The 25,768-nt window shown below is 40.9% G+C and overlaps 1 protein-coding gene across 1 annotated transcript in view; it reads left to right on the forward strand.

Annotated features, from left to right (window-relative positions):
• The window catches only part of GRHL2 (grainyhead like transcription factor 2), a gene marked incomplete at its 3' end in the record, with an annotated part of 108,164 nt that overhangs the window by 11,223 nt on the left and 71,173 nt on the right, over window positions 1-25,768 (forward strand). The window contains exons 3-6 of the mRNA XM_011376198.2: window positions 3,307-3,700; window positions 9,122-9,177; window positions 11,727-11,883; window positions 15,418-15,529. Of these exons, the coding sequence (XP_011374500.1) occupies window positions 3,307-3,700; window positions 9,122-9,177; window positions 11,727-11,883; window positions 15,418-15,529 (719 nt within the window). The remainder of the gene's footprint in view (window positions 1-3,306; window positions 3,701-9,121; window positions 9,178-11,726; window positions 11,884-15,417; window positions 15,530-25,768) is intronic.

The following is a 25,768-nucleotide window of genomic DNA, read 5'->3' on the forward strand; positions in this document are numbered from 1 at the left end:
AGACGAAGGCCGCCCGCTTCTGATTTGCAGCTCCACAGGGATCTTCTGATGCTCCCTGCTGCTCTGGGGCCCTGGGTCCTAGTTGGTAGTAGTGATGACAGGGAGAAAGAGGCTGATGCTCTTCGGGTCCTGTAACTTTTCTTTCATCTAGCCAGTAAGTATTAAGCTGAGCATATGCTGTCTGCCGAGTCCTATATCAGCAATCATTAAGGGATCAAGGAAAAACAAGTCTAAGATGTGTAGTCTGTCTGGGTCATAACAGACAGAATAGGCCATGTTCTCTTAAAGTATCTTTTAGAATACCATTAACAAGTGATAGCCACTCCTTGTATTTTAATGGTTATTTTTGTGATTTCAATAGAGCACTTTTAAAAAAGCCGGCCATGAGGTATAGACAAAACCATCTTGTACAGACTGATTATGACTTAGTAGACTGGCCGCATGTGGTTTGGAAGGATATCATTTGCTCTGCAGTGCATTCATGAATTAAGGTGCCATGTGCTAACATGGTATCATTATAACTGTTCGCATACAGAAGCTGCTGCTTTGAGAAATAGAATCTTAACGACATAATCCAGATTTTTTTTTTAAAAGTATATTTAATGCTTCATTCTTAGCTTTGCATTTTTTCTCATATTAAATATTTGATTTAATTTTAAATTTTATTGCAGGTGAGTCAGTATCTCACAATTCTTATTTGTTCTAATCATCCAGTTTTTTGGACGTCTTTCTCTGGCATCAGCTTCTAAAGCCAATGCTGTTTTGCAGAGGGATATTACACATTATAGGATGGTGCTGAGTCTGTTATTTCCTTGTCATATGATAATAAGAAATCGAAAAGATTTATACCACTTTATAGTTTGCTTTTTTATTCGTTTATAAGAACACTCCACATTTTTTACTTGTGTTTCTTGTTTAGATTTCAGAAATTTTGCATGAAGTAAAAAATTAAGAAATTTGTGCTAAAGTAGACCCTAACTATAGAGGAATTGATTAACTTTGAATATTGTGGCCAAGCCAGTAAGAGCATGCTTGTGCAAAGCCCAGACGAGTGGAAACTGGGTAATTGCTTTGGTAGCTAATCGATGGAGACCAACCTTTCTACACCCAACTTGTAGGACATTATCTACAAGTAGCAATGGTTAATCTTCCACTAAAAGGTCTGGGATAAAATGAGCTTCAGAAATTCTGGGTTACAGTTAAGCAGGTGAAGGAACACCTGGGGGGCCTCTACCCTGTTCAGGATGTTTGCGACCCACCAGGGTGGTCTTGTTAGGCAATTGCTTTTTGTTGTTATTTTGTTTTAATACTGATGTTATCATGGACTCCTTTCTTTGAGGAACATTTATTAACATTCCATGCAATGTTCTAAATAATGGGGTTTAGGAAATGCCGATATGAATGGGTGGTCTGGGTTTTTGCATCCTCCAGCTAACTGGATTCAGATTAAACATAATTTCTAAATTTTCACTGTGTCTTATATTCAGATTTACTGATTGATTTGGCCATGAAAGCAGGTTATTATTTAAAACCAGAATGTTTGTAGATTTGCGATTTTATTTTTTAAAGGATAATTTTCTAGAGTAATTTCTACAGGTCTGTGACAGTCTCAAAGAAGTTTAGATATTTTTCTGTTGGCTTTGTTCACGTGGAGCCATTCTTTCCTCAAGCTTCGCTTTGAAGTTTTATCTGAAAAAAAATCAAAGCCAAAATACCAAGTCCTGCTTGAGAGTTAGGCTAGCTCAGAGGCTAATGGACTTCCTTTACAGAGAGGAGGCTGGAGAGCTCAATTCTTGGAAGAACCAATTTTATTAGAATATTTTCTTTCTATGAGAGATGCCAGTAAGCCCTAGAAAGAAGATGCTAGTTTAAAAAAAGCAGACATTGGAGACAGGGCTCCATGCAGAACATGTATTTTTCTCTCTGTATCAATCAGAATAATCCATAAATAACTGAGAGGTAGCCCCAAATTTGACCACAGGGACTTTGCTAGTAAAATCATTTTGCTATCAACAGTAATCTTCCATTAACAAGGCTCTCTTTGCTTCTGCTCACTCCCAGAATTCTTTAGTATAAATGAAAATATTTCATCCTAGCCTGGCAAGAACTAATTTTCTAAATCGTCATTTTTCTCTTTGTATCAGCTGGGAGGTCTGAGATCTGAGAGATGTTGTTTTGCAAAAGCCCAGTTACACCACTTCTTCAAACCCTGAAAGTAATTCAATGCTAAAGATATCAATAAGCTCATATTAGTTCTTAATTTAGTGAAAATATTTTACTGATAAATTCTCGTCTTCTTTTTCCTACGACTTATAAATTTTGAGTTCCTCCCACAGAAAGGTGAAAAGTATCTTTCCTACCCCTGTTGAAATATCATGTTAGTTTCCCTCCCGTATTTTTAAAAAAGCTATTTTAAAACATTTTCTTTTGAGAATTTTCAAACAAATGCCGAAGTAAAGATGATAGTATAGTGAACCCCCGAATACCCATCTCATCCTCTGGGTTCATCAGTGATAAGTTTTTGTATATCTGCTTAATCTGTACTTTTTCTCTCTTTCCTAACCCCCCCTTTTTTAAATTGCAGTGGTATTTAAAATAAGCCCCTGACCTCATGTCATTTTATCTCTACCTGTGATTTGTATCTCTAAAAAAAGGGACATTTTATTACATAATCAAAATACTTATCACACCTAACTCATTAATATACTTCCTTAATATCACGTAAGCCCTAGTCCATATTCAATTGCCTCAAAAATCCCACTGCTTCATAAATGCCTCTTTGGTTTATTGAGATCGGAATCCAAACAAGATCTACTCATCACGTTTGATCGTTATGTCTTTTAAAACTCTTTTAATCCAGAACAAGTCTCCCACCCTTTTTCCTCTTTTCATGCCCGTGACTTATTGAAGAAACAGGTCAGTAAGACATGTTACATTCTGGTTTGTCTGATTGCTTCTTTTTGATGTTGTCTAAGTCCTTCTTCCAGCTCCCTCACTTCCTGAGAGCTAGAAGTTAGATGTGAAGGCTTGCTTAGATTTAAGGTCTTTTTTTATTTTTATTTTTATTTTTCTAATAGTGCTTTAAAGATGGGCTGATTGCATGATAAATTGAGGAACACATGTGTAGTCGTCCTATTTCTAGAGATGCAAAGATCCATTGCATCCCATTATAAAGTTCACCATCAATCTTTCCTTTAATGGTGTTCACATCCGTTGATTATTGCTAGCATCAGTTATTCTGTTAAGAATTGCAAAATGGTAACTTTTCTAATTCTATCATGTTGTGGGGTGGATTTAAACTCACAGGAACTGTCTCGGCACCAGTGAAGCCCAGAGTAATTTGAGCGGAGGAGAAAACCGCGTGCAGGTCCTAAAGACTGTTCCAGTGAACCTTTCCCTAAATCAAGACCACCTGGAGAATTCCAAACGGGAACACTATGGCACGAACATCCCTGAGAGCCCTGCCATCGTCCCCGTGTCCGGAATCACGGTGGTGAAAGCTGAGGATTTCACACCGGTCTTCATGGGCCCACCCGTGCACTATCCCCGGGGAGACGGCGAGGAGCAGCGTGTGGTTATCTTTGAACAGACTCAGTATGGTGTGCCCTCCATGGCCAGCCACAGCACCTACCTCAAGGATGACCAGCGCAGCACCCCGGACAGCACTTACAGCGAGGGCTTCAAAGATGGAACCACAGAGGTGAGTCCCTGGCTCTTTCACCAGTAGCTGGAACCTAAACTCAGAATCCCTAGAGAGTTGTTTCCCCCTCTATTTGTTTTTTAAGTGGGATGAATGAATTAAACCGTGAGTTTAGGGTTATTTTTTAAAAATGTGTTTGTCCATATCTTTCATTATAAACAGGTTTTAATAAACCATTGGTCTAGGTATATGGAGGAATTTTTCTTTTTCTTTTTTTTTTTGACTCTTAGATGACAGATTCCTTTGTTTTAGTTTTAGTTTTAAAATGAAATATTTATGTTTGTGAGGAAACTTCTACTTTGTAAAGTTTTTACCTTGACCTCTTCTATTTTGTAACCTCCAATGGTAGCTAAAGATGTTGCCTGCTCATTCTTTTTTAAAACAATATAACTCTTTACAACTTTGTCTGAAGAAAGAAGTTGTATTTTCAATGATTGACTGTGTATATACGTACTTTGTACTTTATAGAAACAACATATTCTTCACATGTGCCCTCAGAATTTACAGAAACAATGATCTCTGATTGCTTTGTTTTAAAATCACATGTTTGTTTTAAAATCACATGTTTTAGGTGCACAGTTTGAAATTATTGGTATTGTGTAACCAACATGGGAATCAATAAAAAGTCCTATCATCCTAAAAATTTCCTTGAACCCCCTTGCTCTTGGAAGCACAAATCTGCCTTCTGTCTGTATAGTTTTGCTTTTTCTAAAATTTCATACAAATGGAATAATAGAATATATAGTCTTCTATGTTGTCTTCTTTCACTTATAATATTTTTGAGATTCATCTGTGTTGTTGCTTGTATTAATAGTTTTTTTTTAATTGCTAAATAGTATTCCACGGTAGGCATATATCACAAATTGTGATTTATAACATCAATTGCTGATATATTGTGGATCATCTCTCTGATTTTTGATGCAGAATATATAATGCATTTTTTAAAAATCAGGTCATCTTCTTCAACATTTAGGTACAGTGCCTCTGCATTTGAGATGATGATCATTGACTTCCCATTTTTTCAGTTTACCTGCACTAAGAAAAGACAGTGGCTGAAGGGGAAAACGTGTGGTTTGTAATTTCCTAAAGAAGAGTGAGTGTGGTGGGAGTGTGCTAAATACTTGCGGCCTGCCGTTCGTTTAGTTGCCATTGGGACAAAATGCAGTTATCTGAGGTTGAGAATAAATCCTTAAATAATAATATTTAAAAATACTAAACATTTGAGGATCACTTACTATGTGCTGGGCATCATTCTAAGTGATATATACTCATATAATGCTCACAAAAACCCAATGAGGTAGATACTGTTATAGTCATTTCCATTTTCCAAATGAGGAAACTAAGGTACAGAGAGCATCACTGTGCCCATGGTCACACTGTGGTGAGTGGGAGAGATAGGTAGGGCTCATCACAAGCCCTCTCCTCCAGGATCAATGCCCTTAACCATTGTCTCTCGCTCTCAGAGAAACTGTGTGGGACCTTCTAATCTCATTAGTTCCATTGCTTAAGACTTTTTTTTTTTTTTTTAATCTGAGTGTTCTTATCTATGTCATTAGATAGTTCTTATCTTTCAGATGGGGAAAAGAGGAACAAAAGGGATTAGCTCTCTGCAGCATTGATAGAAAGTTGGGGTAGATAAGTTGCACTAGCAGCCCACACACTAGTCATCCTGAGCACCTGCTGTATTCTATGAAACTGGGGAATGAGCAGGGTGAGACATGATAAATTCCCTGCCCTTAAGAGGGCATTGTATTTCTTGGGTTCTGGTAGCTTTATAATCAAACTTTCAATGTCCTTGTAATTTAAAAAAAAAAAAAAAAGTCTTAAAGTTAGCTTCCTTAGCTTCCTGCGCTGTATTGCTTAAAATGGTTAGCAAACTTTTTTTGTTTCAATCGAGCAAAGGATCTCATAGGGTCTTTGGTATTATTGAATATTTGATTGCCCTTAAGCAGTCAGGGGTGCTTCCTTAGGAAAAGCAAATCACTCCACATGGGAATGTGAAGTACATGGTTTTCCATTGAAGGGTTGCCACTGATGTTTTTCTCATAGGGTTTAGAAATATTCCATTAGTCACAGAAGAGTCCATGGATGTGATCCAATGTCAACGGAACCATCATACTATTTGGGGGATGTGTTATCGGTTGTGTTGTGTTGTAGATAAAGAGGCTTGTGAAAGGAAGTCATTGTATTTGGGTTTTATTCTGAAGTGCATGAGAAGCTAACTTAACAGAAACTAAATGTGAAGATTATTCCCATGAATTTGGAATATTTAGAATGTTTTAACTCCTCTCCTAGTCTTGGAAATCAGTTTACATTGCATATTGTATTTCAATCTGATGTGAATTAAATGGAATGCTCTTTTATGATCTTTAGCTGTGACTGCCTACAGGTTATAAGATTAGGTGAGCTCTGAGTAATTTCACCAAGTTAATTTCACTAACGAAAATTTGTCTAAAATCTAGTACTTTTTAGGCAAACTATTAAAATGTCTAGGATCCCTGTTGAATTAATAAGTTTCATTTGCTATTATAGACTGATTTATCCGTGTGTGTGTGTGTGTGTGTGTGTCTTTGTATAGTGGTATCAGGAAGGGAGTAGTTTGGCCCAAATGATTAAGAAATGTATAGATGCACTACATCAAATCATACTAAGGTGATGTAGGCTACCTACCTGCCTTTGGGCATTCTATAAATTATATTAAAAGGTGTCTAAACAGCTGTGGAAACTTGGTAGCTGTAGCCAGAACAGTGCAGACATTTTGGTTCTAATTTTTAATACTAAGTCATTTAGGGCCATGCGATCCATTGATGTGATCAGGTCTCATAAAGAATCATGATATGATGATCAGGTCTCATAAAGGATCATAAAGGATCAAGTGGACTCTACATTTAATTTTTTTTTTTAAATTATAAAGATAATGTAACAGAATCAAGGAAAAAATTTTAAACTTGAAAACAGTAATTTTGTTTCTGTAACATATCAGCTTTTTTCCCACAGTTCTTCTTGTTCACATGCACTCGTAGTTATTGGAGTACTATTCTTTATTTCAGTCAACGTGTAGTAGTCTCTTTGAGTCTGAACAGCTGTAGTATACCACCTTTTCACATCACCTGGGGGATTAGAACTGTAGAATTTGTAAGTTCAATATGTTTTAGTAGGCTAGCCTATCCTCAGGCTGCTGAGCTCTATGGCATAGACAATAAATTCATTCAAGGCCATGTTCATTAATACTGACTGGTTCACCATGTGTTGTTATGGGTTAGTGCATATTTCTCCAAAGAAGACCATTCAAAGAATGCCATCTCCTCTTCCTCTAAGTCACTTCCTTAAATGCTTTTCATCATGCTACCCTCCTACTCCAAAATTTCCTAGTTCTTAACTATATTAAATATAAATACTTTTTCATATATCAGCCGATTGAACTTTCTGCAACCAATAGAACTTTCTGCAACAATGGAAATTTTCTTTTATGCTATTAATATGGTAGCTACTAGCCTCATGAATCAATTTAGTATTTGAAATGAGGCTGGTTGACTAAGGAACTGAATGGTCAATTGTATGTAATTCTAATAAACTTCAGCACATGTATCTAATGGCTACTGTATTGGTCAGTAAAGACATAGATTTCCAGATCCTCCCTTCATAATCAGGTCAGGCCTGTGTCCTTGGCCCTGTCACATACCACATTTGTACTCATCATTTTGTTTTAAATCATGGCGGTCCTCTCTCACCTGGATTACTTTCTCTTGATTCTTTCAATTAATCCAACTTCTCTTTAGCTCCCAAGGGTCAGAGCAAATCTCCATGAAATCTTTCTATAATTTTGCTGATCTTTCCTTCCTGGAAATGCCCATTCTGTGCCTTTCCAGTGAGGACACATGAATGAATGAATGAATGAATCAACATAGACTTTCATATGTAGTCATTTGCTGTATTTTAGTTTCTTTCGTTGTTATTGTTGTTTTTCATGTGAACTTACCCATTCCCCCAACCAATTTTTATTTCTTTGAAGACAAGACAGTGTCTTACATATTTTCTGTATTTCTTCTGGCACCAAGTAGATGGTGAAACCCCAGAAAATTCCCATGGAATGCTTTGCTAATTGATTGATTGTAAAAAAAAAAAACCTAAATCTGAATTTTTGATTCTCTGTTATGGTTATTGAACCAGTCAACAAGTATTTGTGAAATACTTGGGATGCATTTGGGTAAACTTTGAAGGGCAAACTAATTCTTGGATCCAAAGAATTTATAAGACTGGATAAAAGTAAGGATCAAAAGTATGTGCATATAAACTGTAATATAAGGGTAGACTGATATCTAGAGATGATATCTAGGGATCGTGAAGGAAGTTTAGGAAATAACCACGAGCAATTGTTTCCCAGAAGGAAACCTTTAAATTGCTGGACAAATAATAGAAGTTTACGGCAGAGAAATGAAAAGCAAGAAGGTTGTTTTTTAAAAAAGACAACCTTCTTTTTAGAAAGAGACATTTGAAAAAAGGTCACAGTGGAAGGACCAGGTGTTGTATGGTCAACCAAGTGCTTTTGTTAAAATCAATATTTTATTATATTCATTTTAGGATCAAGAGTTAGGGCTTTTGTCCTTCTTCTCTTGAAGTTCTAAAGTGTGGCAAAGGGCATTCTACTTGCATTAAATATACAACAACTGAACATCTCTGGACCCAAGCTTCTTCACGTGCACTACTAAGACTTAGAGTTTCCCCCAAAGCTTAACTCTTACAATATGGTGATAATGAAGATCTTAGAAAAGGTCACTGAATATGGTTAAGCTATTACTGTATAATAGAATTTAATACACACATATAATGCTTACTGTGTACCAGGCACACTGTTCTTAGTACTTTACTTCTATTAGCACATTTAATCCTTCTACTCACTGTAAGTAGGCATTTTATAGATGGAGACAAATATGACACTTGCCTCAGTTTACACAGGTAGCAGGAAAAAAAGCTAGAACTCGACCCTAGACAGTCTCGTTCTAGAAACTATGTTCCTAACCACTCTATTACACTGCTTTTGCTATGCCATGTGGCCTCTCTGTAATTAGTGTTCCATTAACTCAGAATTGGTGACTTTTGGAATGACTGTAGAGTTAACGGAAAATGGAAGAGATGTCTTATATGCTTGAGGAAATGATTTCAGTACTTGCAAACATTTTAAGAACACCTGCAGACATGTGTATAATCTACAAAGTACAAATACATTATCTGTTGAGTATAGTTCTCATTGGGCAGGTGATATGCATGCTCTATGCACAAATGCTGTTAAAGATATAGTATCAAAAAATGTATAATTTTCTTAGGTGAGGATAAAACAGTATGGCTACATAGATCACTTCTTTTGTCTTATCATAAGGACTCATCTATTTGTTTTAATTTGGTAACTTTAAAATTTTTCAGAAATTTCGGAGTGCTTCAGTCGGGGCCGAGGAATACATGTATGACCAGACATCAAGGTAGGTTACCAGGAGATGCCCCTGGCCACCGAGGAACCGATGACCCTATAAATGTACCACCAAGTTATACTTTTAAATCTTTTTTCTCTGTATACTTTTGTTGAACAATCCGATTTCCTTTGTCTTCAATTCTTTTCTCTACACAAATGACCTTTAAAATACTATTTCTAGTCTTGACCAGTTTTCTGGGTTCTCTACCCCGTCTTCGTCCTTCTGGTGACTAGACATCTCTGCTTTGGTGTTCTTCTGAACCTCACGCTTGTGTGTCTCCACCCCGACGTGTGGATAATGGCACTCTTTGTTATCTGTCCTTGGTGCTCTGCTTCTTTCACACCTGGTCTCCTGCTTTTATTTCTGTTGTGGTTAATGACGCAGACGTTCTGCCAGCCACCCCCTCGAGGCAAAAGGGCCTGCTCGCCTTCCTGCCGCACTGTCACGTCACTCGCCAAGTGCTGAATGTTCTCTTGTACCTGTCCCATCCCCTCCATCGTACCCTCGTTTATTTCCTCCTGAACTATTGCAATGTAACTGATTTCCCTGCCCCAACAATTTCTTCCCCCTTCGGTTCCACTTTGCATATACCTAACTTCCCCTAGCCCACACTCCGGTGTCTTCCATGTATCAGCAGCGCAATGGGAATTAAGGATAGGATGTAACTTCTTACAAAAGACTTCCAGAGGAGACAAATGTAGCGACGGGACAGATTGCAATACGATTGCAATACGATTGCAATACGTTTGCTAAGTGATGAGTCCTGCTACAGAGATACGTAAACAGACAGCTGAGAGGACCTGCAGGCCTGGGTGGGGCTGAGGTAGGTGAAAGCTTCACAGGAAGTGGCATTAGAGCTGGATCTTGAAGGATTAGCAGCAGAAGTTTTCCAGGGAAGGGAGGCAAATTAAGAACATTCTAGGTAGAGGAGCTAGATGTTCAAAGACCTCGGTTGTGATCCTGCCTGAAAGCAGGAGAGGATGGCAAGAAATGAATTCATCTCTTCCATGTATAAAACTTCCAGTGAGTCACCGTTTCAGATAGAATCGAACACAAATTCCTTAGGAAGGAGGTCAGGGCCCTCTATTTGCGTTAACCCTCGTCTCTCATTGGATTCTTACCCTTTTGCTGTTACATGTGTGGCCGTCTTCTAGTCTCTGTCTCCACTTGAAGTCGTCCTGATCCTTTAGGCTCTTGCTCCAATCTCAGGCTCCTCAGTCATCCTCCCAGATCGTCCTAGTCAGAATTTGGGTGTGTGGAGTGGGGAGGAGAGAGGCAGGAAGACCACCGTTCCAAATTGCCTTTTACAATGTGGAGATACATCTATAATTTGCATGCTGTAAATCCCGTTCACTCTATAATCAGCTGTCAAGCCAGTGAGAAGAGCATTGACCCACCTACCAGTCCCTTGACCTTGTGGCTCTTTCTGCTGCCGTCGTTGTCCAGCAGAGTGAGCAAGTGTCTCACCCTCTCCTCGGCTGTAGAATGACAAAGGTGGCTCTTATTCACTGCTGCAGATAGGCTTGGGGGACACAAACCACCTGAAGTTATATTCAAAACCATTTATGTTCATATATACTTTTTTTCTGGGAAGAGAGTTCACAGCTTTCTTCTTGTTTTTTTTAAGCAGTCTGTGCCCCACACAAGTTGCAAGCTACCAGTCTAGGCGATTCTAATATCTTGTCCAGGTCTCAAATTTTATGAATCACTGGCTATATATATAGCAATTTGTTTTTTCCAGACAAAATGACAGTGGAATTGATTCTGTCTTAAATGATTTATTTTCCACCTTGTTCTAAGACACATATTTTGGAATTTGCTTAGTTTATCAGCTTAAGCCTAATATTTTTATCATGGAAGAGGAATATCATTTTGTCTTTCAGATTTTTCTCATTATAAAAGTTTAAAAAAATCAAACATTGAAGAAATATTTAACATAGAAAGCTGTGCTAATAATATTGTAAGTAGGCCATTTTAAGAGGCAAACTTTGAGAGTCATTTTTGCTCTTAGCCTTTTAAAGACTATGAAATTAAAGAGCTAAAAAGAAGGTAGGCTCAATGAAGGGATTCTGATGAGTCAGAAAATATACACAGCATTTATTATTGGATCACCACTGTGTGCCTTACTGCAGTGTAGCAGAAATAAATATTTCTGAACAAACAGGTATATGAACAAAAGCATTCATACATTTGGTTTGTTGCTAGGATAAAAGTGGTAAATTCTATCAATCTTTAAGCTTCAGGCATCACCACTTGCCATCTAAGACCTAACAGAGGTTCTCCTGGCACAGCCGTGCACAGTTGGCCAGGCACATCATGGACTTTCTCCCCTTCTAAGCCATCTGGTTTATGGGCCACTATTAGGAATGTTATATGTATTGTACTAGCAATGACCTTCGGTCTGGTCTCTTCTCTTTTGCCATATGCTATGTTTTGTCTCTGAAATAGAGTAAATATTGGTTAATATTCATACAAAAATGATATCGATATGAAATTGATCAGAAAGGCAGAAACGTCCAAGTGAGTGCATCTGACCCCTGTTTGTTTTCTGTTCACAGTGGCACGTTTCAGTATACCCTGGAAGCCACCAAATCTCTCCGTCAGAAGCAGGGGGAGGGCCCCATGACCTACCTCAACAAAGGACAGTTTTATGCCATAACACTCAGTGAGACCGGAGACAACAAATGCTTCCGACATCCAATCAGCAAAGTCAGGGTATGGCCACATTTGTCCAGTGATGCACAGAGGGCTCAGATGAATGCAATTGTTACCTCACGGCCTTGTGGGAAGGGCATGGAAACAATTCCAAAATAAGTAATTCTAGAACAAATGTCAGAGAGTTGGGGTGAGAGAACATATTGGCTTGTAGTTTATCATTTTAATCAGTGACCAATAAACCCCAGGAAGGGACGTGGTTGGAACATGCTTTCTGACCATATCCAAGGAATTTTCCCAGCTTCATTCATTGCCTGTGTGCCTACCTAGTTGTCGCTGTTGTCTTCAACCAATGGATCTTAATTTTTCAAGTAACTATAAGCCCGAACCTATTCGAACATATTTGCTGCTGCTCTTGTCTGTAAAGGAGGATGCAATTGCGCTGTGTCCTGGGGCCCTTTGCAACTTTGTTTAAAAGCCGTCTGCAGCCCAGTGCTTACTCAGCAGCTGAGGGGTGACTTGGAGAAATTTTACGTTCATCAGTGTTAGTCCTATTTGTGGGAAATGAAAGTGCCCTGGAAGCCTGCCAGCTTTTGGCATTCTCGCTACTGCCAAGAAGGGAGGGAACTGCTAATCCCTCTCCACTGAAAAGGAAGATTATAGAAGAACTCTGAAAAGAGGCTGAAGGACTTTCCAGCCCCGTCATAGAATGATTTTTGCTGCTGCGTGCACAGTACCCCCACCTTACATTACCCGCAGTTACCTCCTCCTTATCTCTTCCGCCTCTAAGAGAGGAGTGCTGTGCTGTGCCCCAGAGCGCAGGGCAGCCCAGCTTACCCCGTCCCCGATTCCGTGCAGAGGCAACGAATGAGGCGAAAGAGAAAGAAGAGTCTCTGGGCCCCTGTTGGCTGGCCTGCCTGTCGCTAGCTTTTGGTAAGATCGTTGCAGTGGTGATGTCTGGATCAGCTGGATTTTCTGGCTTGGTTTTAATGAGAAAGACAAGAAGGATTGCTGCTCATTTCTCCATCCAACAGCCTTCTTCCCTCCAAGGCTGCCAATCCCAGATCAGAGCTGTCGGAGGCAGGGCAGTTGAGAGTGAGCTAATGTCCCACCCAAGGTTGAGCGCATTGCAGATAGGAAGGCGCTTACTGTGCTGTGTGCCCGCCAAGGGAGTTAGTATGTTCCCATAGGAGGTCAAGGCCATGGCGAAGGGATGCCTTAATAAGAAGAATAGTGATCAAGGCTGTGGTGGAGGGATGCCATAATAATAATAATAGATGGAGAGATGCCATAATAGTAATAACAACAACCGCAATAAGACCCGCATAGTAACAACTGATATTTATCGAATATATATTCTGTGTGCCGTCTCTTTGTTAAACACCATACACATAGTAACTAATTTGAAACTAAAAACTACTCCGTGTAATAGGCACTGTTATTTTTATATTATAATGAGGAAACTTGGCCTTTTAGAAGCTAGTAACTAGTCTGGATTACATAGCTGAAATGTGAGGGAACCGGGATGTATCCCAGTCAGTTAGACTCTTGAACCCATTCATTCTCTTCCCCACTAAGGTGCACTGTGTTGGCTAGCATGGAGAGCTGAAAGGCGGAGGCGTTTTAGACTGGAACCCACCTCTGGGTATATATCCTATAATTTACATGCAACACCCTTGCATGTGGATACCTGATAAGAAGATACTAGATAATTTTTTTTTAATCTTGTAAATTTTGAATAAGTGTCTAACTTACCTACACCTTCTTAACAGCATTAGCATCACCTCAAAAAGATGGAGGACGGGTAGTGGCAGTATTCTCAGGTCATGACAACAGGGACTTTCCCAAGGGTTCATCTTTATTGAAACCATGGAAATAATTTAATACGGATATTTTATTTCTTTCTGCTTCATTTTGGCTAAAACGAGGAGCTTTCCTTCCCTTAAGCGCTTCATTCTAACACCCTTGGAGAGCAGGATGGCATCTCTCAGGTGGATCTTTCTTAGCCCCCAGCTCTGGGGGAAGGGAGGAGGGGAGGAGGGGGCAAGTGGTTTGGAGGAAAGAGGGATGCACTTGGAACCTACCAGTGTTACTTTCCCAGAACTGTGTTTCGTCTAAGTGGAAGCGCATAGGCTTGGTAATAGCAGTTTCAAACTGCCTTTTTGTTTATCACAGAAGAAATAGATTTCCATACCAAGAACAAGCCATTATTAATGCTAATTTATTCATTTGCTACAAAAGATTACCTTAAATGTTATTTTTATTTTGGAACAGACAGATGCAAACAGCAGAACACCCAGTAAACTTTTACATGTAAATGGAAGTTTGAAGAAGTGGGAGGGAAGAAAATGAAGAGCTGGCTGAGCTGTGGATCCACCAGCACAGTCAGTGGTGTCCTTTCCGGGTATTGCCATGCCTTGGAAGGTCACGCTGCTTTTAAATTCAAATAATACAGATATACATTTCTAAACTAGTTTTCCTAACAAGCATCTGCTTCCTGCATAACAAGTGTTCACACACACGTTGGGAATAAGACAGATTTTGAATTGACTGTACCAGCACAAGCATGTATCTGGCATTTGTCATTTGTCAGGCGTGAGGGCTGCTATGGTGAGTGGCACTGTCCCTGTCCTCACTGAGTTTGAAGCCAATGGGAAGACATTGCCATCGGCTGAATAATTGTAAATAATTAAGTAAATGACTACAAGTGTGCAAAATGCTACAAAGAAGAAATTATTAAGCAATAAGGGTCAATGAAATATTCTTCTGGAATAGTAGGAAAATGTCTAAGAAGTATGTTGGACATGGAGTGAGAAGGGACAAGCCAAATCCCTGATACGGTAAAGGGTTCTTTGGGTTTGTTTGTTTCTTTGCTCGTTTTGGTACTTCCTCCATCTCATAAAAGACAGTGAGTTCATGTGTATTTAGCTTAATATGGCTGTTTATAATTTAGAACTAAAAGGGGTTTGGGTTTCTCAAGCTCATTTTTAAAGCACCCCGCATTATATTGAAATAAATAACGTAGTTGACCTTGTATCTTTTGGTCTGTGGTTTAGATCTATGTTCAGCAATACGAAGTCATCTCATTGTATTCCTCTCATTACTTTAGTATTTCTCTCATTAAATCAGTATTCCATCCTGAGGCACTTAATTAGGCCAGAAACAGATGTTTGCTTCTTCATAAATGGTGCCAGTTTCTTTGTTTCCGGATACAAAATTTCAAAGATGTGCTTGTTTTCAGTACAAGAAACGTTTTTTTTTTTAAATTTTATTTTGGTATTCCCACTCACCTTGCAAAATAATAAATTTGCTGCTTATCGGTTAATATGGTTGTTTATGATTCAGGGTAAAAAGGATGTAGGATTCTCTTTTTCCATTGTTCTCACTTCCCAATCATTTTTTTTAAGTAGGCCCATTTTAAAACAAGACAAACCATATAACTGAGGCTTGTCTGGGCTTCTGTAAAGCAAGGAAAGCAATATTACAGAGATACAGCTCCAGTAGAACTTCTGCTAGAACTTCCAGAACTAGAGACTGTGTGGAGCAGCCGAGGCACCGAACAGAAAGTAAGTCACGTGATTCTCCCCTCTGCAGAGCGTGGTGATGGTGGTCTTCAGCGAAGACAAAAACCGAGACGAACAGCTGAAATACTGGAAGTACTGGCACTCTCGGCAGCACACGGCAAAGCAGAGGGTCCTCGATATCGGTAAGTCGACCTGGTCTTTGGCAAACTGACAAGTTGTTATGTTGCAAAGGAGGGCCCAGCACAGGAATCACAGCTAGGACCCACATTGCTTCTGTGATGTGCCAGGCACTAGTCTAATAGACATTTAGTGCAAATGAGACTGAGAAATCAAAATTGGGCTAAGCTGAGTTGTTCTGACAGTCAACTGTGTCCTATATAAGAATAGCAATATAGAGAGATTTGTAAGGATCATGCCAGTTTCTAAAACATATTTTCTTGCCCTCCCGCGTTTGAGCTAAATAGGCAGGCAGGCCAGATGAACTCTAACCCTTCTGTGACATGAAAGACTTCAGGCTCCTTTGGCTCTAAGGGACTTGTGAAGGTCACAGTTACATAGTGAGTTCTGGTTCTCACTTCTCTGTCCCTTCCATTCTAACACATGTCTAGTGCAGATAGTACTAGGTAGTCAGGCAAATGAAACCTTTGAGGGACTTTCTGTAGCAGTAAAGAAGGAACGACTCTGCCAAGTACATGTTCTGGAGATTGTAACTCCTAAATATGATGTATGTTCTCAGAGACCTATAGTCCCCTCAGTGGGACTCAGAGTCCAGTCAGGAAAGCAGAGCTCATGCCAAATGGTGCAAAGGAGGGCTTTTGCTGCAAAGGTTGGGAGGGCTGAGGGCACCGTGAGGCAATCCAGAGATGAGCAGCTGCTCTTACCTGGAGGGCTGGAGCATCAAAGGGAAGAGGTGGTGGGTGTTGGGGTGCCACCCAGCAAGAGCTGGAACAATGCTGGGGCTGCCTCCACAGAAGCTGGGACCACAGAGGGGCCGGCTTTCCAAGAGCAGGTAGAACCACAGAGGAATTTCTGCCAGAGACACCCCTCAATGCCGAGTGGGCAGAGGAGTGCCCTGGCTTTGCTCTGCCTCCTAATCTCCCACCAGTGCTTCCTGTTGGCCAAATTACCTGGAAGCCGCTGGGCACGTGACCCTAACAAATGCAGTTTTCTGGAATCAACCTCAGACACAGAGCAAAGGAGGGGAAATCAGAGATTGTATCTTCAAGTTTCCAGAAAGTACTTAAAAACACAGTAATATATAATAAATACACATAAGTAATATATAATAAAATACATAGACAGTGTTTCTAAGTAATTTTTAATACTTTATGCTGTTTCAGTAAGCATTCATTACTACCACATTTTGCAGACCAAGAGACTGCAGGCCAAGCGCAGGCAAAGTGAAGGTTTCTATCATATTGAGTATCAGAAGGTTTTACTAAGCTATTAGAGCGATGTTTGCTTTGATTTCTTACACACTGCTGTGATAGATGTTTTAGACCTTCCACCTCACCCCTGTAAGAACCCCTTGACCAATGGCAGAGAGTTTAGTGATGAGGTTAGGGTTAGAGACTCATCATAGAATATATTGAAACTAATTACTAGTTTATCCTGGAAAATGTTTATGCACCTCCTTACCTCACACCACACACACACACACACACACACACACACACACACACACACGCACACACGCACACGCACGCACACATGTATATACACAAACACATATATTCTATTAACTAGTCCAACATATTTATCTAATAAAGAAGGAAACTGAGGCCTAGAGGGGCTTCCTGACTATCATCCTAAGGGACTTGTCTTCAGATGATTAGTGCAAGAACTGGGATAAGAACGGTCTTCCTCATCCCGTTTACACATTGAACCTCCAAGACCAACTGACTGAGGACAAGGGTTTGGAGATACTTGCCTTAACCTGCTTTGTAGCCAATCTGCATAAAGCAGAGGAACAATTTTATTTTATTTGAAAAGTTAGCCTTATAATTATTACCCAAGAAAATGAGAGAAGCAATTAAATAGCAATGTGGACTAGGTCCAAATAAGGCAAATAATAAAAGCATTTTACTGGCATAGCTGTTGGTTCAACTTTGATATTATTATAAAGTTGACTTTTCTTAGACAAGAACGATTTCTCAGCTCTCATAGGACTTCAAATCTTATCTCTCTTCTTTATCAGCTCCTGCCTGCCTTCATACTTTTCTCTCATGTAACCCTATATACACACGCGCATGCACACACATGCACGCATACGTGCTTTAGCTTTCACATCTGTGGCTTTTGCTAAGTAGCTTTATGGCTATGTGGGCTCCTTGCTCTGAATCTGAGACCAAGGCATAAAATCAGCCCCTTAGCTTTAAATGAAAAATCAATTTTCTGACCACAGTCTATACCCCTAATATCAACCTGACAGCTACTCACAGGATGAAGGAAATATACAAAAATCATGTAATTCATTCTTCTACTAGATTAAAAAAAAAATCAAACCGTGTGTTCCTCTGCCAGAGGGTGGTTCACACCATTTCTTATATGAAGGGGAGATTTGAGAATGTTTGGAGGACTACACTGTGGCTCAACCCAGAGGTTTATTTATCTGTGCCTGCTGAGGCTGAAAGCAGGCCAAAGAGCACATGTACTAAACATCTGCCAGTTTGGGCTGAGAACTTTCTAATAGACTAAAAAAGAAAAGGAAGAATCCAAAATTATTTAACATATTACTTTTTATTAACCTCCTTGAAGTTGGAGGTCAAAGTCAGGGCTCCAAAGTCACAGTTCCCAAATCGTCACCAGCCACTGTGGTCAGCAAGTTCAAGTGAGCCACAAGTAATAACCGGTGGCCCTTGATGTCTGTGGGTGAGCCATAGGGGAGATTCAGACTCCTCAGGTTATGTACAACATAATTTTGTGAGATGGGGATGCACAGTCTTTCATCTCATTTTCCAGCCCTCCCTCCGCCACTCCTGCCTCTCTGCCTTCGCTCCACGCAAAGCCGGGGGAGCTGTCTCTTCTCTTTGTCTTTCCTTATTCGGCATCCCCTCAGCGCTTGTGCTCAAAGATTGTTCTGTCGTCTCTTATACCCCATAAAAATGATGTCTGGCGAACAGTCTGTATCTTTTCTTACATAATTTGTCTCACTTTGGATTCCACTGGTGATTGATCTTTGAGGCCGTTCCTGATGCTGTTTAGCCTCTCAGTGCTGGTTGCCTAATGGGGAGAGAACCCGCGGTGTCCCTCACGGAGTCCCATCGGTGGGTCTGTGCGAAGGAGAGTGGGAGCCTGAGGACCCAGGGCCCAGGGGAGGAGGCTGCTCCTCAGAGTACATGGCGCCTCAGCTCCCAGGTTCCTGTGTCTTGAGCAGGGTTCCTGGTGAGGCTGCTCCTGCATAATACCAGGCTCGTCTCTTTGGGAGGATATTTGCACTTCGCAGGGCTTGTTCCCTCACTTATAGGCCTTTGCTTGTTGTCACCTTATCAGAAGGACTTTCCCTAAAGAGACCTTTCTCAACCTGTGTACCCATCACGCCCACATCACGGTTGCACTGCCTTGCCTTTATGTTGCTGCAGAGTGCTCATTACCCAACATGTTTTTTTATGTACGTGTTTCTATTTATTGTTGTTTCCCTCTCCTACCATGAAGGCAAACACCTGTCTGTTTTGTTTCCTGTTCTAGCCTCAATGCTCAGCACAGGGCCTGAGACATAGTGAGCATTCAATAAATGCTTCCTGAATGAATGAATGAATGAATGTACGAACTAACAAATGCATGGATAAAACTTGCTGCGCTAATAGAAATTAGGCTCCTGAGGGGTGAACTGTGTCTCAGTAACAGCCCCTATGTGTTCATTTTCTTCTATGTTCCAGACTCTGCTATGCATCATACGTAAACATTTTGTCCTTCATCCTCAAAAACAACTCATTTTGTTTGTTTGTTTAAAAACCAAGATTGTGAGGGGTTAAGAATTTTACCCAAGGTCATGCACTTGGTAAGTGGTGTAGTTGGGGTGGAAACCCAAGAATGCCAGTTTGCATCTCTGTTTTATTTGTTTGTTTTATGCTAGTCCTCACTCCTCTGTATACTGTCTTTGTGTCCCACGCCCTAGGTAGCTCTTGGCCCCCAGCAGGCACCGACTCCGCGTAGAATGACTGAAGACATCCACTGACTGACCTTGCCCCGACACCCTCGTTCTCGCCTCTGCGCCTTCCTCTCCCGGCTCTGAGAGCGTTTTGCAGTCTGGGTGGTGGGACTCTTGGCTGCTGCTCGTTCTGACATTTCTGAAAGCTGGTTCAGATATGTGGTTCTTGTACATTAGGCCATAAGCTATTTGGGGACGCAGGGAGGAAACGTTAGCAATTAGCTCTTATTTGATATAAGTAAAACAAACAAATCCTGGCCCAAGTGGATTCTGCTGCTTTTCAAAGCATACGCAAGCAGAGGGCTCACAAGTTCTTTCTTGTGAGCTTGTTGAATAACAACAATTATTCTAGGTCATAAATACATTTACATTTTGCAGCCCAAGGAGCATTCCTGTGCCGATTATACCTCCCATGTGGATAGCTACTTAGATTCTATCTGTCCTTTGCTTGTCTCTGAGTGAGAAAGCCCCTTTATAATGGGGCATGGAGTTAGTGTTGGTCCCATATTAAGGACTATCAACTTGCAGAAAGGCATGGTTATTCCACATTCATTCAGCAAACATGTCAAACCCTTCGTTAGGGTCCGGCGATTCAGAGCTGATTAAGGCCCCTGTTTTCTAACTGCTCAAGCCTGGAGGTGAGAAGATGTCACAGGGCGAGGGCCAGCGCGGAGGGGCGCTTCCCAGAGGAGGTGTTTTGGAGACCTCTCTGAAAGGGTAATAACATGTGAGGTCACAAAGGTGAGTGAGTGCTACGAGCCAAAGAAAAACCCGAGAGAAAGCACATGCAAAGGTCCGGGAACTAAGGCAGCAAAACCAAAATGAGATCTGCAGATTATTTTATAAAGTCTAGGAAACTGTTAGCACCGATGGAGGGGGTGAAACTCTCACACATGCTAGTGGGAGTGTTCATTGATTCAACCAATACGGAGAGTGGGGTGAAGGGAGGAGGGCCCGAGTAAATGGGGGTGAGAAAGTGAGAGAGAAGGGTCTGGTCGTTGAGGAAAGGCTTGCTTTTTAAGGCAGGGATCTTAGGGCTTCAGGGATGTGAAGCATTAGTGGAATTTGCTGGTTTCAAGATCTAAAAGGAATCCCCCTGGTCCCCAAAGGAGGCTGACTGTGCCCAGCAGGGCGTCTAGAGTGTGAGAGGGCCGTGGACTCCTGGCGCCTGTCCGCGGATGGTGGCAGACCTCGGAGCCGCAGGTGGACGATTGGAGAAACGCTTTTTCAGAACCTTTGTAAAGACCCATCTGAGGGTCATCACCATGCCAGATGCGGAGGGTAATTAAGCGCCGAGTTTCTCGTCCTCTGCGGCTTTGACACTCTCTTGGCTCCACGGAGTCATGTTTTGCAGTTTTGTTGGGGAGATATTGAAGCGCGTGTGGTGCATGTGTTTATACTTTTTATAGCGAAGCGTAACATACCTACCTTGTTTTTTAGCTAATCCCTGTTTTTCTGTGGTCTGATGGAGTAGATTTTAGAGATCCACGTAAGAGAGAGAAAATAAAGTTCTATCTACATATTTTCGTTCGTCCAGGTGGATCTGTTCCACTCGAACGTCAGTCCCCCAGATAGGGACGGACGGAGGAGCATGTGCAGGAATAATAGTCAAGTAGAGGATTGTGGCAAAAGGGCATTTCCCTTTAATAAATTGCTGTACTTGATTTCAGGCGCTTTGATAACCATTGAGGAACTTTAGCAGGACTGTAATGAGATGATCTCGGTATTTCAGAGAGGTAGTTCTGGGCCAGCCTGTGGGTGGGATGAAGTGAGGCAGTGGGGAGAGCACTGAGAGCGGTGAGAGGAGGGAAGTGTAAAGGGGACATACAAAGGTAACCCAGGTATGAGAGGCAAATTCTAGAAGTGATTGGCTTTCCAAGATGCCTGGCTGTGAGGGTAAAGGAGGAAAAAAAGAGAGCAGAAAAAAACGCCACTTTGCAACTGGGCACGTGCCATGCTGGGGCACCAGGAGGAGCCGCGTGGCTGGGGAGGGAGGCTGGCCAGATGCGGAGTTCAATGACTTTGAGGTGACCTCTACGCCTCTACGCATGGAGCGGGGTCGCAGTTCCCTGGGACTCATTTGCATCGTGGAGTTTGCACAGCGTGAGCCATTTAAAAAATATTTGAAATGCATCATAAATCACAAAATAAACTAGACTACCTACAAAGTCTACGCAAACAGTGGATAGTTCCCAAACCATTTTCTGGAGAAGGCACAGTTTACCATTTGCCCTCTTTTAAGCAGGGAAGAAAAATTAGGAGAGGTTCAACAATTGATATTGACTTTATAGAAGGAGAGCCAGAAGCCACGACAGATAAACTGAGTCACATTCATGTGGAATTTCTCTCTACTGAACAGAATTAATAATTACTTTACTACTTTACATGCAGATGTTCTAAGATAACAAACAGCACCAGGTTTGCATTTTCAGAATGGGTGGTCTGGATTGTAATGTAATGAGACTGATTCCACGAGCACATCTAAATGAGCATCGTTGCTTTACGGTCACATCCAATAATGGAACCACTATTGATATAATTTTGTAGTTAATTGTGAAACCAACCATTTGCTCTTTCTTCAATCTCCGTCTTTCATTTTGGTTCGTAGTAATCTTTTCCTGTAGGGGATTATAATACCTCAGGATGTATTAGTTATTATTGTTAATATTAATCCTGTAGTTTTCCATGGTAATTAGCAGGCAATTATAGTACATCTTTGGTTATTAACACGTGATTATAGGATTTTCATCTGTGCTCTAATACAGATCTATTTCTTAAGTGCCAGTTTTTAAATTGTTCTCTGTTGGTAGCAGATTGATATTAAGGTAAAGCTTTTCATGAAAACTTAAGTTCCAAATAAATCAAAACATTTCTTCAAGTTTAGTTCAAAATCATTTTCTTTTAGGGTTCAGAGAAGCCTGTCAGAACTCTCAAGCACAGAATTTTGCTGACTACTGTGAATTATTCATCTTGGCTGATCTGCCCTGGGTAGGAGCTCTCTTCAACCTGGAGTTAAACTTCAGTTTAGAATAGGGGTTGTGATTAAACTTAAGTAACATTGTTTTTTCCTTGAATTTTCTAGAGGAGACTGGTTGGATGTGCCCTACAAGTGTGCTTTTTTGCAGTTTTTATAGCCAAACTTGGATTGGGCTACTCAGAGCTGTGCAGAAAACTGAGAGGGTGGAGATTAGGGGTGCAGGCGGTCAGGGACGCAGCCACTGCCTCCCAGAAGGTCACATAGCTGAGTGGTCAGTGCCAATTCATTGCCCAAACAGGCCTCAGAGACAAGAATGCCCAGGAACTCCCCTCTGTCTTCACTACGGTTTGCCACCTGCCATTTAGTTTGTTCTCTGCAAGGTTCTCCTTCCCCCAGGGCATGCAGGCCTGCTCTCTCTCCCTGTAGTTGAGCAAGTGTTGGTCCACCTTCCTTTAAAAATAACTCAAGTGAATATAATTTTGATTCTGGATGTTTTCCTAGACTATTTCCATGCTTCTGAATAGATACTAAAAGTAAATTTGATCCGAAACAAAACCAAACCTCTCGAGAGCCTCCAGCTTTATAAAAACACTGGTGAGCGTGTAGGCAGTGAGTCAAACTGAGTTAGAAGAGCGACCTTGACCCCTACCCCCTCCACAGGAGGGAAGAGGCTGGGGTTGGGCCAGGTGCTGTGAGGCCTAGGGTCTTGCTCTCTTTCCGTGGCCCCTGCTGTCATCACAGGCATGCACAGTGTGAGGCACCCTTTCTGTTACAAGTGCTGAAGCTACAGTTACTGAAAATCCCTTTTCATCTCCAACTTGGTTAGAAAACATTGATATGATTAAGTGTGGTAGGCTATTAGGTTATATATATTTTTAAGCGTTATAAAATGCAAGTATTTGAAATTAACCTTAGTTCAGACAGAATATATTAGTTTTCCATAATAATCGAACCACTGTGGCTTTCCATTTATTGCATGCATGTCTCCGTGTGAATCCTAGAAGCTCGTTTTGTTGGGGACAAAGCTCTGGGGAGAATCACTTCCTCCTTGACATATGTACCTGGTAGTATTTTTCTAGACCCCCGGGGAGGGGTCCAGGACAGTGCCCCAGGGTCCTCGAATTACCCATACGTCCAGGTCCTGATCCTTTCAGACTTCCCTTCAAGCTGTTGCTGGGTGTTTCCCTTTCCTTCCACTCCATGTTTCTTAGAAGTGGAGCCCACTTTTCACCCCACATCCCAAACAAGCATGTCTCTATCCAGCGTAACCTGTCTTTCATTAACATTTTTTAATGCCGAACCTGTAGGTCCGTTTTTGCTCTTCATTGGTTTTCCTAGTTACCTCCAGCCTCTCCTTTGCTCCTTCTCCGAGGCTCTCCTTGCCTCGAGTAGCCTGCCCTCTCTCCTTCACCTGGTAGATGTTTCACCCCTTAGGACCCTGTCCATCTGCCCCGACTTGGGTGAGATCTTCCTAATCTTTCCAGGCAGAGTCAGTGCTTCCTCCGTGGCATTTGGTTTATATCCAAAGCCATAGCACTTGGCCGTGTTTCACGTGGTTTATCACTTTACATTCTGTCCATCTCGCTAGATGCTGAGCTTCTTAAGGAGAGGATTTTTTTTTTTTAACTTTGTATACCCAGCACCTGGTACAGAGCCTGGCACAGAACAGATGCTTAACCAGTGTTGAGTAGTTAATGAACAAACCACTATATGCGGTTTTGTGTGTTTAGGTAAAACTCACTGTAAATAGGCACGTGTCTAGCTGAGGTCACGCTTTTTCTTCTGTGCTGAAAGAATTAATTTCGGTCATATTTTTCTCGACGTCAGGGAGCTAAATGTATATTTGGTACTTTAATTTCTTATATTTTAAAAATTATTTTATTATCCTATAGCCCTTTTGATGAAACTTGTTTAACAACTCTTAAGATTTAATTGCTAGCAAGGAAATATTATATATGTACTAATAAACCAGCAGAAATTACTCCTTTTTAACTTAACTAGAAATTATTATTATTACTTTGAAACAAGCAATAGGAAATTGTTTAAAAGCAAATTTTCCAAAGAAAAAACATAGCTGGATTTGGAAATTAAAAATTCCAATTAGTGTGGTCCTTTACTATTTTTTTCACCACTCCTAGGAAGGGCATTTATCTGGTTCCAGGACATTATTGTTTGATGAAACTTTTCTGGGGAAGGGTTTCCCCCCTGCTGACAATTTTAAAGCCCCAAGTGGTCAACCAGAAGGAATGTTACAGAGACGATGCTAGAAGACCCCCCTGAGAATCTGTTTTAATGAGAGGGTAAAACAGTCCCATAGATACTGGTTTAGATTATGAGCTTTCAAAATTACCACACACACACACACACACACACACACACACACACACACACAGCTGAAACCACTTCAAAGATCCACCATATTTAATACCTGTCTTCCATCTTTTTCTCTGAATTTACTGGGTACCACATTGCTTTTTCCCTAATCGGTGGGACCTTTTCTATATCTTCAGCTACGTAAGACCATGCGTTCATTTCAAACACAGAATCCTTGCTTTTATTTATTTTCATGTTTCCCCCCTTGGGGCCTAATTATTTTCTTTCTTCAGAGATATATCTAATGAAACCTCAGATAACCCATGACCTCACATTTTAAAATATTATTTGATTGGCTTAAAAAATTAGAAAAAGTACCTGGAGATACAGTCTGATAGTTTCATGAGACTCATCTATTTACTTAATAAAACTACAGAGCTGGTCTTTTCAGCCATCCTCCAGCATTTACTAGAAGCCTCTCTCTCACTGTGCCTTTCAACAGAAACAAATTTATGCCTCCGCAATACCCCCAAGTGTGAAATTAGGCAAATCTAAAGTTTTTCTTCTTTGTTTACAAAACCTAAAACTTGCCAAGGGAAAGTTTTTCCAAAATTAAATTAAGCTCATTTAGGTTGTAGAAGCCAAAATAAGGTGAAACTAATCTGAAGAAAGTTCTTTGAACAGGCTCCAGGAATGTGGAGCCGCCCCTAGTTTTTCTGCTCTTGAAAAGACAAGTATTGAAATAACCGCGTGTGCTCACTAAACGGCCGTCTGGTCCTTGTGCGGCAATCCTGTGAGGCAGGCGCTGGCATTGTCTCCACCGCACAGGCAGATTGGGGAACCAGCTCAGCGGGGTTATGCGGCTTGTCTGAGGTGGCTGCTGATTCAGCTGAACTCACATCTATAGCCCCAGATGCTGTGGTCGGCGTACGAAGGAAAATAGTGACAGCAGCAACAGCTTCTCTCCTTGGAAGGACAAAT

This window comes from Pteropus vampyrus, unplaced genomic scaffold (assembly GCF_000151845.1).
Source record: "Pteropus vampyrus isolate Shadow unplaced genomic scaffold, Pvam_2.0 Scaffold287, whole genome shotgun sequence".
Taxonomy (NCBI): Eukaryota; Metazoa; Chordata; class Mammalia; order Chiroptera; family Pteropodidae; genus Pteropus; species Pteropus vampyrus.